The sequence below is a fragment of the Canis aureus genome, chromosome 27, assembly GCF_053574225.1.
Source record: "Canis aureus isolate CA01 chromosome 27, VMU_Caureus_v.1.0, whole genome shotgun sequence".
Lineage (NCBI taxonomy): Eukaryota > Metazoa > Chordata > Mammalia > Carnivora > Canidae > Canis > Canis aureus.
The window spans coordinates 14,016,242-14,030,554 of record NC_135637.1 but is presented as its reverse complement, the minus strand read 5'-3'; the positions used below and the strand labels follow the sequence as shown (position 1 = coordinate 14,030,554).

The 14,313-nt window shown below is 55.6% G+C and overlaps 1 protein-coding gene and 1 long non-coding RNA gene across 3 annotated transcripts in view; one reads left to right on the top strand and one right to left on the bottom strand.

Annotated features, from left to right (window-relative positions):
* DTX1 (deltex E3 ubiquitin ligase 1) overlaps window positions 1-14,313 on the bottom strand; it is a 35,550-nt gene that overhangs the window by 21,004 nt on the left and 233 nt on the right. The window contains exon 2 of one of the 2 annotated variants that reach the window (XM_077875722.1): window positions 12,850-13,836. In XM_077875722.1, coding sequence (XP_077731848.1) covers window positions 12,850-13,108 — 259 coding nt within the window. In that variant the 5' untranslated portion in view covers window positions 13,109-13,836. Of the gene's footprint in view, window positions 1-11,194; window positions 11,417-12,849; window positions 13,837-14,313 lie in introns of those variants that run through there. The other variant, XM_077875723.1, reaches the window with a different exon arrangement.
* LOC144299890 (uncharacterized) lies at window positions 4,662-9,739 on the top strand. Its single transcript, XR_013366528.1, has 4 exons — window positions 4,662-4,759; window positions 4,946-5,051; window positions 5,482-5,556; window positions 6,716-9,739. It is a non-coding gene; the product is annotated as an uncharacterized LOC144299890 (long non-coding RNA).

Sequence of the window (14,313 nt, the reverse complement as noted above, 5' to 3'; positions counted from 1 at the left end):
TGGAGAGGGAGCAGAGACTGCAGCGGGAGCCAAAGCGCACACAGGTCCCCGGGGAAGGGGGGACAGGGCTCCAGAGGCCAGTGTTGGCCAGCTCCGTGACAAAGGACTCCGAACCCCTCCCAGCAGGTCAGGCCCAGCCAGCCCAGGCGTCCCTCTCTCCAGGGCTCTATTTACCACGTATCGATTTTCCTGCCTGTTTACTGGTAGTTATTAAAGGCTGCGTCCCTGGAGTCCTTTTGAAACGAGATTGGAACCTGGAGAGCTGGAGTAATTAGGGCAGCTGCTGTGCTCCCTGCTGGGCCCTGCACCCTGCAATGCCTGCTGCTGCCCGCCTGCCCCTCCATCCACCTTGGGGCTCCGGCTGGCCGGGGACCAGGCCGAGGGGGGTCGGCTGGTTCCCCCGGGGACATGCCTGGGCTGTGATCTTTAGATTTCTAGGGGAGCAGGAGCACTTCTCCTCCCCAGTGGCTTTGGCCTAGATTTTTGGCAACAACAATGGGTCTAAGATGGGGCTGGAGGTTCTTCAGCCTGGGAAACTGGGGGCCTGGAGACACAGCTGGTCTTTCTCACCCACCCACTCTGCTGAGTGTCCCTGAGCAGGACCACTTCCCTCTCGGGCATCCAGGGTACCCAGCGCACGGACCACAGTGGTACGTACTCCTCCTGTGGCAGTTAGGAACCTGTGACAAGCACAGACCGCTTCTGGGCCTGTTTTTGTGTGTCTACTTTTGTTGTCTGTCCCCTAAACTCCCCTTTGTTTCTTAAGAATGTTTGGTTGAAAAATTTCAATCTTGTTCCAGCTGAACCGAGGCAAAAGGAGCTTTGGCCAAATGTCAGCTGGAAGATTTCAGGAGCTGGGCCCGCTGAGACCGGGCGTGGGGGTGGCCGCAGCCACTACAGCCAGTTGAGTGGTTCCCGCCTGGGGCAGAGACAAGGAGAGAGATGGAAACATGGTGGGGAGTGAGAGATAGGTAGAGAGGGGTGCAGAGAGACGCACAGGCACAGAGAGACTGCCAAAGGGAAGCCAAGATCAAAATGGGAGATGTTGTGGCAGGTACCAGGAGAGCTGGGGGCAGCACGGGGAGCACGTGGGAGAGACACGAAGAAACAAAGCCCAGACCTAGAGACTGACATAGTCACGGAGAGTCAGAGAGAACAGGAGGTGAAGCCAAGAGACAAGGTAGAGCCGGGAGGAGAGACGAGGGGGCAGACAGTAGCTACAGCGAGCATTTACTGAGCACCCACTGTGTGCCAGATGCTGTGCTTGGCACTTTTCTTTACTAACTCATTTCTCCTTGCACACAGTTCCTTCCAGGGAGGGACCAGAATTATTCCTGTCTTACAGATGAGGCAACTGAGGCCCAGTGAAGTGAAACCTTGGGACAGCTGGGACTGATGCTCCATTCGTGGAGTAAAGGAAAGGCCATGTGGTACCAGTTCTCAGGGTTTCAACCCAGCTAAGCGGCAGCCTCGCCTAGGATACCTCCAGCGACGAGGAAGTCACTACCTAAGCTTTGCTCTCTGTGTTTAGCTGTAAGAGGTTTGTGCCCTGAGAATGTGGTGCTGATCTGACCCCCTTCCTGGAGGTGGGCTGTGTGGTGTCTAAGCACCCAGGTTTTGGCATTAAGAAGAAGTTGACTATAGAGAAGAGAGGGCCCCATGCCCTCCTGCCTGCCCCTCAGCCTCCAAAAGGCTCCTCCCCCTGGACTGAGCCAGCCCCAATGGCCAGCAAGGAAGCACTCCCTCTGGGGGTGGCTTCCTGCCGGGAAGTGATCTCAGTTTGGGGGGCACCCAGACCCCAATGGGAAGGAGGGCCCCGTGGGAGGTGGTCATGGGACTTCCTGTCAGGTGGAGGGAGTCCTGCTGCAGGCTGAGGCCTGTGACCGGACACTGGGCAGTGGATTGAGCATGAGCCGAGCACCCACTAGATGCCGGGCCTCAGTGAGGGACTTTAGGGTAGCTGACTCCTCCACCAACCCAGAAGTAATCATAACACCACCAGCTCCCAGAGAACACACTTCTTGGCTTAGGTTCATGTAAACTCCTGTAATCCTCATGACAGCCTAATGAGATAGGGAAATTATTACCCTATTTTAGGGGCAAGGAAACGGAGACAGACAGTGGTTTAGGAACATGTCCAAGGTTACATGTGAGCAAGTGGTCTAGCCAGACCCCATGACTGGTTGCCTGGCTCCCATCGCTGTCCCCTTCACCGCTCTGCTCTACTCCCACTAGACCATTTTCCGGAGGAGGACACCGAGGCATGGAGGTCGGGCAAGGCACACGGCTGAGGCTCCAGCCTATTTGACCTTCCAGAATAGAAGTTCTCTCCCTTAATCCCCAGTGCCTGTCTGCATGGCTGGCCAACGCCCTCTGACAGCAGCAGCAACAGCAACAGCTACAACCATCTCGATTTATCGACTGCTCCTGTGCTCGACCCCCAGCACAGGAGCACCCCCAGCACAGGGTCAGGGGTTTATGTGTGCCACCCAGTCTCCACATCGCCTTACAGGTACTAGCCCCATTTGGAAGATGGGGCAAGTCAGGCTCCTTGAGGAGATGAGGAAGTGTGGCTAAGGCAGGGGCCTGGCTGGGATTTGACTGGCAGGCTGTGGCCCCCAGGGCACGTCCCCCCCCCGCCCTGTGATCAATAATCCCGCAGCATTCTGTTTGCCTTCAAACTCTCCCAGGGGACTCGTCAGGCAGAGCCGTGGCCCATTAGTGGTTTCTGCACATTTGAAGCTGGCCCAGGCTCCCCAGGGTCGGCTGGCAGCCAGGCCAGGACAGTGGGGAGGGTGGGGAGGGGAGGGCCGGGCCGGGCTGGGCTGAGGGGCTGCGTGGTGCTGGATAGGCTACTGCCTTTAAATGGGTTTTGAAAGGCCCTCGCCCCAGAGGCTCCTGGCAGCTGGCAGCTGGCTGTGCCCACTTTATGGGCTGCGTGTGGGGCTTCTCGGTCACCTGGTTTCTGGCACACTTGGGTTCTGCCCCCCTGGCACAGCAGTGACAGCTACAAGTGGGAAATGAGGGGGTAGGGAATAGAAAAAACAGACAGTCTCCGTCTCCTGTGTGGCCCTGGGCGGCTGACCTGGCTGCTCTGAGCCTCTCTTTCCTCATCTCTGAAATACCCTTAATGATAGTAGTAAATGCCCACAGAGGACCTACTACGCACCAGAGTCTGTTCTAAGTGCTTCTCATATGCCAACTCTCAGTCCCCACAATGCTCTACAGAATGGTACGTTAGCATCATTGCATGGTCCAAATGCTGTAGCACAAAGAGGTGACATGACTTGCCCCAAATCACACAGCTACTAAGCTATTAAGCCAAGATATCACCCAGACGGATCTGAACTTCTACCCACTTCTACCGCCACCAGCCCGGTCCAAGCCACCGTTATTGCTGGCTTGACTACTGTAGTAGCCTCTGCCCTGTGTCCCAGCTTCCACCCTCTGCACCCTGCAGGGCATCCTCAGGTGGCAGCCAGAGCCAAACTCAAGTCTGACCACATCACTCCTGTGCCCAATACCCATCAGTAGCTCCCTAGTGCCCTTAGGAATCACAAGCTGTCTGTACAGCCTCACACTCTAACCACACCAAGCTTCTAGTTATTTTCTGAACACACTGCATGCCTATGCCTCTGTGTATTTGCACATGCCGCTCCCTGTGGCATTCCATCCACCTGCCCCATTCTCCTCCCTGCTGAGTTCCCAAGCAATCTCCCAGGTTCAGCTCAAGCACTGAGCTGAATTTTCTTTGCCATCCTTAGGGAGAATCACACCCTTCTTGGGGCTCCCATAGCACCTTGCACTTGCAGTATCCCCGTTAAAGCACACAGCTCACTAAAATATTGAGGCTGTGTTCCCTCCAGCCTGGGAGCCTCTCAAAAGTTGGTCTGGCTTTCAGCCACCTTAGCATCCCCTGACAGCCTGGATCACAGGGATTGGCACTTGGAGAATGCTGGCTGAATGAAGGAAAGAAGGACCAAATATATGAGTGAACCTAAGTGAGTGCTACAAATGACTAGCTTGGAGATGGCAAGTTAGTGGTGGAAGGGAGTTTGTTCTCATCTGCATGCTATATTACATTTTTAAAAATGACCAGCATTCAAAAACTGGAGTAGACTCACTCAAGTCTGGATTTCAAAAATCCCAAAATATCCAAAGATGTGGCTGCAGGCACTGGCCTCCTTGGCAACCGTTAGCAGAAACTGAGTCACGGCCACCACATGCACGATTTCAAGTATTTATTGAGCACCTACTGTGTACCAAGCACTAGAGAGCAGCAAGATGAAAACCTTTGCCTTCCCAGCCCCTGCACACACTTCTGTTAGCTGCTGAGGCTCTGTAGGCATCTGAATTTTCAGCCTCTGTCAAAATGGGGAAACTGGGCCCCAGAAAGAAAAAGGACGTGGCCCAAATCACATAGAAATTAGATGCAGGGCAGCCCAGGTGGCTAGGCGGTTTAGTGCCGCCTTCAGCCCAGGGCCTGATCCTAGAGACCAGGGATCGAGTCCCACGTCAGGCTCCCTGCATGGAGCCTGCTTCTCCCTCTGCCTGTGTCTGTGTGCACCGACCCCCCCCCCCCGTGTGTCTCTCATGAATAAATAAATAAAAATTAAAAAAAAAAGAAATTAGATGCAGATCTTGAACTCAACCCCTTCTGTTACTTCCACAGGACCAGGTGACTAGACATTGGCATGAATGAACCTTCATTCTCCAGGAGAGAGGAGCCAAGGAGAGCCCCATAATGGTGTGATTTCAGGTAAATTGTATGCTTCCTCTGGTGTGTTCTGCTTGCAGTTGGAAGAAGAGGGGACAGAGGCTCAGCAGTGGTGGGGCACAGCCTGTCACCGGGAGGAGAGGTGGCTATGCTGCAGCTGCTGCCAGGACTGTCCTGGCCGCCAGCACTGCCTCCTTTGATTGTCTTGTCCTTTGTTCTGCATTTCAGGGCATTCAGCTCCAGGGCCAGGTGCCAGACTCCCTCCCATACCCCATCATCGGCCTGCTACTACTGCCAGGGCAGGTGGAGGTAGCAGCCTGGAGCAGCTCCAGAGGTACAAGGGGAGGAGCCCAGAGAGGGAGAGGAGCTTAGCCAGGGTAGCAGATCTGGGTGACAGCCACACAGGATCCAGAGGAAACTGAGTCCTCAACCTGGTAGCTCGTGGGGCCCCAAGGTCATGAATAGCCCCACACCCTGGGACCTCCTTGGTGCCTGGCCTCCTGGATCACACCAGATAAAAGGGCCCTGAGGGCAGGGGTTTGTCTGTCCTGTTCACTGCTGCAGCCTCAGAGCCTAGGACAGTGCCTGACACATAGCAGGTGCTCATGACATTCCTGCTGCATGAATGAAGGAATTAATACTAACTACAATCCCTCGAGATAGGTGCTGCTGTTGGGTCCACATTAGAGAGGAGGAAGGGAGGCTGGGGAGGGAGTGCTGTTTATTCAAAGCCACAGGCCTGCCCCTCCTCTCCTGACCTATAGGGAACCTGGAGCCTGGGCCTCACCAGCAACACTCCCTGAAGCAGCCAGTTCCAGGTTTTGGACCCCATGTCCTCAGTGGGTATTGGCCAGGGGCAGCCGGGGACCGGAGAGGGTATCAGTGTCAATCAGAGGCTGTGTGGGCTATGTAGTGGGGGGATGACTGTCTTGGGGCCTGGAGGCTGTCCTGGGAGAGGCTACCCTGGGGTGTGATGCAGGAGTTAGTGGGAGGAGGGAGGCCCCGGGAGACGTGGATGTTAGGGGAGGGGAGCTGGGGAAGCCCCAGGGCACCCTCCACACCCTGAGAACTCCACTACACTGGGGACGGGAACTAGGGACCCCACCACCCAGGGCCTGAGTGGGCACCACAGCTATGACCAGTCCCACCCCATCGCCTCCCCACCCTGACCCCTCCTCATTAGCCTCCAGTCATGTGTTCTATCACCTCCCCATCAGAACTCCCATGCCTTCTCCTTCACTCCTCATTATCTTCTTTCCACCCTCCACCCCTGACCCCCCATGGAACCCCTACTGTCCTCTGTCCCCACCACGACAGCCACTATGACTCTCCCCGACACTACCACACCACCGCCTGTATCACGCCCGGACTCCACCTTACTGTAATAGCAGATCAGTCCCCTGCCCCCACCACGGCACTCACCACGTCCCTCACCTCTGGGTCAGACTCCACAGCAACCTTAGGAGGAGGCTGGGAGGTTGGGTGAAAGCAGGGAAGGATAGAGAGGGGAGAAGGAGGGGCAGGGGACAGGAGAGGAGGGGGAAAGGGCTGGCTGTGAGGAGGATCTGACCCAGGATCCCCCCCACCACACCCCAAGCCCCTGCAGGTATGGGCGGGGCGCTGGCAGCGCTGTCCAAGGTGCTGGGGCTGCCAGGCCTGGCACTAGGTGGGTGCTGCAGACCTGGATCTGAACGTCCCACCTACCTCTTCGTAGCTCAGGTGGGTGCTCCCCACCCTCTGAGCCTCAGCTTTGCTGTGTGAAAAATGAGGTGATGCCTACTGGCTGGGCAGAGGGAGCCCGAAGGACGGTAAGGATGTGCCTGTGTCAGCCCCCACCCAGCCTGTTTCAGCTCTGGCCTCCAAGGGCCTGTGATTAACGAGGCTGGTCCTGCAGCATGGCTCTGGGTCCCCTGGGACCGTCCGCTAAAGGGCAGCAGCTGGCAGCCCTGTGATGGGACCCAAGACGCCTCCCTGACCCCCTCCTCTCTTCTGTCACAGCCTACCTCTTCTACCTGGGCCTGAGGTCTCATCCAGGACATGCTGATGCTGCTCCCTCCACCTGGAAGTGTTCCTCAAACAGAACTTGTCTCAAGGGAGTCCTCTCTCTCCGAGCCCCCAGGCTCACACTGCCCACTTCACCTTCACCTGGCTGAAGGCAACTTGCACCTCTCCTATGGAGCATTTCGATGTTTTTCCTAGTTGAGCACGAGTGATAACTATGTGCAAAGTAATAGCCTTCGTGCTTTTCCCTATATTATTTCATTTAATCCTCATGATACCCCTCTGGTAGGGACTATTGGACTATTGTCATTCCCACAGAGGAGAGGACTGAGGCTTCCGGAGGTTAGGGAGTTTGGCCATGGTCACACACAGCCAGCAAAAGGCCAAGCTGGAATTTGGCTCTCTGTCTGAGTCAGAGCGTTCAACTGCTATTCCCATACTACGTATCTGCCTTTGACTTTACCAGACTCTGAGATCAACCTGGCGAGGGTCGTGTTCCTCTCTCTGAGTCCCCAAGACCCGGCCCGGTGCCTGTCACTGAGTAGGAACCCCTGAACTGTCAAATAAAAGTGAAAATGAGTTTACGTTATCAGAAGAGGCTCTTGGAGCCAGAAAAGCAGCCAGAGGCCAAAAGTGGTGGAAATGTAGGCAGTGTAACAGGTGGTAGTGGGAGACAGCCATGAATGGATCAGTTGGACCTGTTGCCACCATGGGACAGACCCCTCCCTGCCCAAATACACATCATCCTTCTTGCCTCTGCTGGTAAGCCCAGCTGCAGGAGCCTTCCAGATTGGCTGGGAGAAGGTCCCAAGGGGTCCTGTAACTAGGGAGCTGGTCCCAGAGGCCTCTGGGGTTGCAGAGGCCGTTCCTGCCTTGGTAAAGACCCTGACAACAAGCCCCAACAGAGCACCCTTCTCTGGGAGAAGAGGGAGGAGACTCTCAGCCCAGTACCAAATGTCACCTTGTTCTCCATCCCTGAGACTTGTCTGAGAGGCCTGGATTCCAGCTGGGGACTGAATGGCTGTGTGACCTTTGGGCAAGTCACTATCCCTGGGCCTCAGTCTCTCTATCTGTAACAATGTCCTGCCTAGGGGTCTAAATTCTCACCAGAATTTAGATGCCTGGTGATGGCTGTGCCAGACAGGAAATTCCTATAAGGGCAGTGACCAGGGCCATGTGGAGCCCAAGCTACCTGGAGAATGAATGATGTAGGCTTGGGAGACACTAAAATTAGCCACCCCCTGTCACTCCAGCCCTGAGGTTTGGGAGTGCTGGTGCAGCCTGCTTCGAGCCTGGGGGACAGCAGTTGTGGATGGTCCCTGGCCTGGCCTCTCCTGGCCTCAGCTGTCCCATCTACAGAATGGGCTGCCCTAAGTCACTCTAGCAGCAGAGGGAGAAGTGAATGGGAGACACCAAGTCAGAAAGGTGGCCTGTCCCTCTATCCCCCGCCATGTGAGTCCAGGAGGAAAATCCAGGCTCGTGAGGCCCCAACAGCAGGATGGGAGGCAGTTATCTTCAGGGAAGTTATGGCCTTGCAAGGGAGGCAGAAAGTGGTTCCCAAATGATCTCCCCACTGCTAGTGGGAGCCACCTCCTCTCCCTGAAGGCCACCGTGGCTCCCAGGTCCAGCTCTGCCCCCAGTTGCTGCACCCACCCAGGCAAACCCATTGACCTTGGTTTCCCACTCGTGAAATCTTGACTTGCCTGTGGTAGGGGGAGCTCAAGCCCAAGGAAGATGAGGAAAGCTTTGGGGAAGCAGCAAGAAGCAGCTCATGATATTGCCGAGTACGCACCAGTGAAGGGGCACCTGACGTATCCCTCGCCTACCTCTGACTCTGGCTTCCAGCCCTATGCCTGGGACACCCCTGCGAGGGATCTCACATCATGTGGTTCCAGGGTCACGGCATTCCCCCTACACGTGGGCTCTGGGCCTGCAGAGCTTCAAAGGGAACCCCACCTTCCATGGGGAGAGATGAAAACAGTCCAGCAGGGAAGAGGTGAGCGGACACCAGCTGAACAAACAGAAGCCCCCATGGGACCGGGCCTGACCCCTCTCCTGTGGTCCGAGCCTGACACCTGGGCTTCCTTCCGCTGGATGTGTGACAGGCACAGAGATAGGGTATGCGTGTGTCCGTGGCATACATACATATAGGGTTGGTGCCGGGCACATGTATGCACACGCATACGTGCTCTGGTGCACACCATGAAGTGTGTGGCTCAGTATATGCTGTGCCGGGCAGGCTGTGGCTGTCTCACCTCCGGGGCAGGTTAAGAACACAAGGGAGCAGAGATTGGTGAATCCTAGCCCACGAGCCACATCTGCCCACTGCCTGCTTTTGCACAGCTCCTGAGCTAAGTAGTGGCTTTTACATTTTTAAATAGTTGGAAAAAAAAAAGAATATTTCATGACTTGTGAAAATTCTATCCATTCAAATTTTAGTGTCCACAACTAGCTTTATTAGAACATGGCCACATGTGCTCATTTGCTCACCATCTGTGGCTACTTTTATACTGCAATTGCAGAAGTGAGCACTTACAACAGAGACAGTATGGCCCATAAGGGGCTAAGATATTTACTATCTGACCTTATCAGAAAGGCTGTCAGCTCCAGTGTTAGGGCACTAGCAAAGCTGGGGCAGCTACTACTTCCCCCCAGAACAAGTTAAAGTCCAGCTTCAGTGAGCTTATCAAGATTTTTACAATTAGGGGCGCCTGGGTGGCCCAGTGGTTGAGCGTCTGCTTTTGGCTCAGGGCGTGATCCCGAGTTCTGGGATCGAGTCCCACATCGGGCTCCCTGCATGGAGCCTGCTTCTCCCTCTGCCTGTGTCTCTGCCTCTTTCCCTGTGTCTCTCATAAATAAATAAATAAAATCTTTTTAAAAAATTTTACTATTAGGGACACCTGAGTGGCTCAGTGGTTGAGCGTCTGCCTTCAGCTCAGGTCATGATCCTGGGATCGAGTCCCACATCAGGCTCCCTGCATGGAGCCTGCTTCTTCTTCTGCCTCTGTCTCTGCCTCTCTGTTTGTGTCTCTTATGAATAAATAAATAAATAAATAAATAAATAAATAAACAAACACAATCTTTAAGGAAAAAAAAGATGAAGAAGAATTTTACAATTAGAAAATCAATATAGGAGCTGTGTTCATTTCAGTACATATATGTGAGCTTTGGGTTTTCTAACTGTATATTGTATCGTGTGTGTGTGTGTGTGTGTGTGTGTGTGTGTGACAGAGTGAGAGAGAGAGAGAATCATAATCTTTTCAAGATTTAGCATTTCCTACCCATCTCCTGTGCATCCATAGTGTTTAATACATGCGAGGCACATGGTGGGTGATTAGTCAATGTTTGCGGGATAAAACAACAGGCTTGGTTCTCCCCATCAACCCAACCACCTACTAGCAAGGCAAAACTCTTGCTCATTTCATAAATGTGTAAACTGAGGCACAGAGAGCTAAGGATACCAGCTTGAGGCTCTCCCCTGGACCATAAACAGTGAGAACAAGACGTCACTGTCTTACTTCTGGGAGAGGCAGGGAGCACACCATAACATGTCTGGTGGGGAGGCGTTTAGCCCCTCCCTCCAACACTGTTCCACAACCAAGGTGACCCACCCTCCACCCCATAGGTTTCCAGGCCTTCCTCCCTCGCTGGGGGGTCTTGGCAGACTCCCAGCAGCCTGTTGAGTGATAAGTGTTTTTTTCCCTTTTCCGGCTAACAGGGGGCAGGTGTGGGTGAACAGCTCTGGGGAGGAGGTGCAGAGAACTGGGGGATTCGGCAAGGCTGAATCCTGAGAGGGGTGCCATGGAGAGTAAGGGGACTATTGGAGGGGGAAATGGAGACAGTTTGGGGAGCTAGGAGCCGAAGTGGGGGTGCTAGGAGAAAAGAGGGGACCGAAAGGGGATCAAAGACTGAGTGGCCAACTTGGCAGCCTTGGATGGGGCTACCCCTCCCTCTAAGGACCACACTCCAAGCCAGGCCCTGGAACACGTTCATACCCAGTGCTAGTTCTCAACCTGCGGAAAGCCAAACACCAAGCCAAAGAGAAACCCACCTCCTCCCGATGTCAGACCCCTGCCCTGCGCCAGAGAAGGTTTGGGGATAAACCAGATGAATAGGGCAAGGGATGCCTATCATTTCTCACTTTTCTATCAGGGACTCAGTGCCTCTCTGGAAGAATGGGCAGGAGGCTTCAATGGTGATTTTCTCTACAGTCGTGAGCAAATTCAAAGCCCTTCTCCTGACTGTTCAAGCTCTGCTCCAGTCTCATCTTGCACCACCTTCTCATTCACTGCACTCTAAACACAGTGGGCTTGAATGTACTCTGCTCCTTTCTGCCACAGAGCCTTTCACAGGCTGTTCCCTCTGCCTGGAACACTACTCCCTTCACTCATTCTTCAGATCTCCATTCACGCATCACTTCCTCAGATTAACCTTCCGTCACCACCCCTTCACCAGGTTTATTGCATGTTCTCCTACCTGCAACTGATTATCTGTGCACTATGTGTCTGTTTGCTCCCTGGGACCTGCAGTGTAGGTCCTCTAGTGTAGGTCCTCCAGCAAACCTCTATTCAGGACCCTGCCTGTCTTGTTCCATGCATTTTTCTAGTGCTGAGCACAGGGTCTGACACACAGCGAGATCAATAAATGATTGTGTGGTAGTATGAATGGATGCCTGGCACCACCAGTGACTGCGACCAGTGCCTGGAATTATGGAAACAGATATACTAAAACCATGTATTATGAATTCATCTGTGTTTCCACACTTGGTGACCAATCGGTAGGCACCAAGCAATGTTCTAGAGCATAGCTGTCTCCTAGAACTTTCTGTGATAAGGGCAGTGTTCTGGATCTGTGCTGTCCAATATGGTAGCTGTGAGACACATGTGGCTATTGCCCCACTTGAAATGGGGCAATAATGGGACTGAGGGACTGAATGTTAAAATTTACTAAATTTTAACTGATGTGAATTTAAATAGCCACATGTAGTTGATGGCTACCGTACGGAACAGCTCTAGAGAGCAGGGAAGTGACCTACTATCTCCAAGGCTGTTACAGGCAGTTCAACCAGGGATTCACAGGAACTCCCCCAAACCTCCATCAGCTGATCCTTGGGTTCAAACGTGCCAAGGATTCTTTGGCAGCTTCCTTGAGGCAGGCACTCACCATCCCCCACTGCCCACCAAGCTTGTCAAAGACCACCGAGCAACAATGACTCAGAGAGATCTCCACAGCGATGGCATGCTTCCAGAACATGAATGCTGAGCGTGGATCTCACCATCTTTATCACTATCATCACCTATCACACAGCCACTACGAATGCCACCAACCTCATTCTCTCCATCATTACTGCCCCACCACAACAACCCCCCCCCATGAAAACCACCAGCACAACCATCAATGCCACCACCACCAATTCCACAATCAACACTACCATTGGCAACACCACCAACACTGACCCCACCATCACCCCCACCACACCATCCCAATACCACCAACATCTGGAGCCACTGCAGGAAACCAGTCAAGAGCACTGGCTCTCGAATTCAATCACCTGGTCTTAAATCCCGGCTCTGAGTTTAAATGATCTGTTTCTGCGAGACTCAGTTTCTTTATCTGTAAAATGGGACTAACAATAATGATAATAATAATTATTATTCAATAATAAGACTTGGTGTCTGTGATTGCTGGAACAGAGTCAAATGAGAAAGTGCATGGAAAGCCCCGTTCCTGAGTGCTAATGCTTTTCTAGGTCCTGTGCTCGCTCAGTGCGCACAATTTCATCTAATCCTCACACAGTTGTGAGAGACACTGACCCACCGATTTTACAGATAAGGAAGCTGAGGCTGAGAGAGGTGATGTGACTCACCTAAGGTCCTACAACTAATACAAAAGGCTGCACTGGAACCCAAGTCTTCAGCTGGACTAGGCTAGGCTGCCCTTTTTGGGAGCCGAGCAAGGTTGGACCAGCACACCAGCCTCCCTGCAGTTCCAGTCTCCCTCCTCGGGAATGCTGCAGGGATTTTAGCATCCCGCCATGAAGGGTGGTGGTGTGCTAGTCATGGTCTGTCTCAGTCTCAGCCTGGCCCGACAGGTGAGGTGAGGTGGGGTGGGGTGGGGACGAGTCTGCTCACCTGTATCCTGGCGAAACTGGTGCATGGACTGCAGGTCGATGATGTAGGGCACCAGCTGGGCATCCACCTGCCCCAGGACCACGGAACCGCGGGCGTCCTCTTTGAGCACATTCTCGATGTGGTGGCACACGGTGGCCGTGTAAGGCCGCCAGCGGCTGTGCTCATTTAGCCACTCCCACACTACCACCCGGGCCACATTCTGCGGTGGGAAGCCCAGCCCGCTCACCGGCATCATCACACCCTGGCCTGGCCTTGACATGGCCGCTGCTGCAGCCTCAGGGGCCAGGGCCCCACTCTTACTGGCCCAGCTCCTTCTGGGCCTGGGGACGGGCAGGGAACGTCCTCTCCCCTCGGGGGCAGCAAGAAGCCAACCGCTGCTTCCTTTCTAACTCGGGTCCTCTCCGAGGCCCAGAGGCCTCAGTCAAGGGAGTGTGGGGTGGTGCTCCGGGCTCCAAGGACCCCTCCCCCCAGCAATGTCTGGGCGAAGGTGCTGCTCTGGAAAGCAAGTGTCTTTTTTATGACTGGGGAAACGCTGCTCTAAATTCCTTGGCTGCCTCGGCTCGGGAGAGGGAGTACGGCAGCCGCCCCTACTCTAGGTCCTCTCTTTCCAGCTGGTCTCCAGTCACTTCTTCCCAGGCGGCCCCGCAGGGCCTGTCACCCAGGAGGCCCGGGCAGCCTGCTGGCTCTGCGGCGCCCCGCCGGCCCTCTGCGCTCCAGCTGCGTCCCAGCCCCTGCGCCCGGCTCCAACGGGGCTGCTCGCCGGCCTCGGGCCCGCCCCTCCGACGGCTCCTGCTCAAGGGGGCGTCCCAGTCCCCCTCGTCCCCGCTCCGCGCGGCGTCCCGGTAGGCCTGGGTGGCTGAAGATCGCACCGGGGAGGGTGCGCCGCGTACCCCTGGCCCGCCCGCCGGGCTGCGGCTTCGGAGCTGGGCGGGGGGACGAGGGGGGCGGGGGCCCGTGGGCACGCCCCACCCCACTCGTGCTCGCGACCTGCCGGGAGACAAGAAGCGGAGAGGGCCCTTTAAGAGGAGAGCGCAGCACCCCCTCCCCCTTCCCGGGAGAGCGAGCGGCTGAGAACAATGGGGCACCGATGGGGGGGCCGGCGAGGGGGGCTTCAGGGGGTCGCCGCCCGGGTTCCCTGGGGGCAGGCCCGAAGGGCGGGCTGGGGCCGGGGGCGCGGTTTTCCGAGGCTCCTCGCCCGCGGCGCCCCCTCCTCAGCTCCCCGAGCGTTCCCGTCCCCGGGGCCCGCGCCCGGGCCGGGATGCAGGGTGCGCGGGGATGCGCGGGGATGTGCGAGGATGCGCGGGGATGTGCGAGGATGCGCGGCGCTGCAGGCGCGGCCCAGGGCCCCTCGGGGGTCGCGTCACCGAGGAGGCGAAGCCGAGAGCCGGGTCGTCGCTGCCTCCCGCTCTGGGGGTACCAGCGCCCCCTCCCCAGCCCAGACCTCCCCGAGCGCGCGCCGGCCCC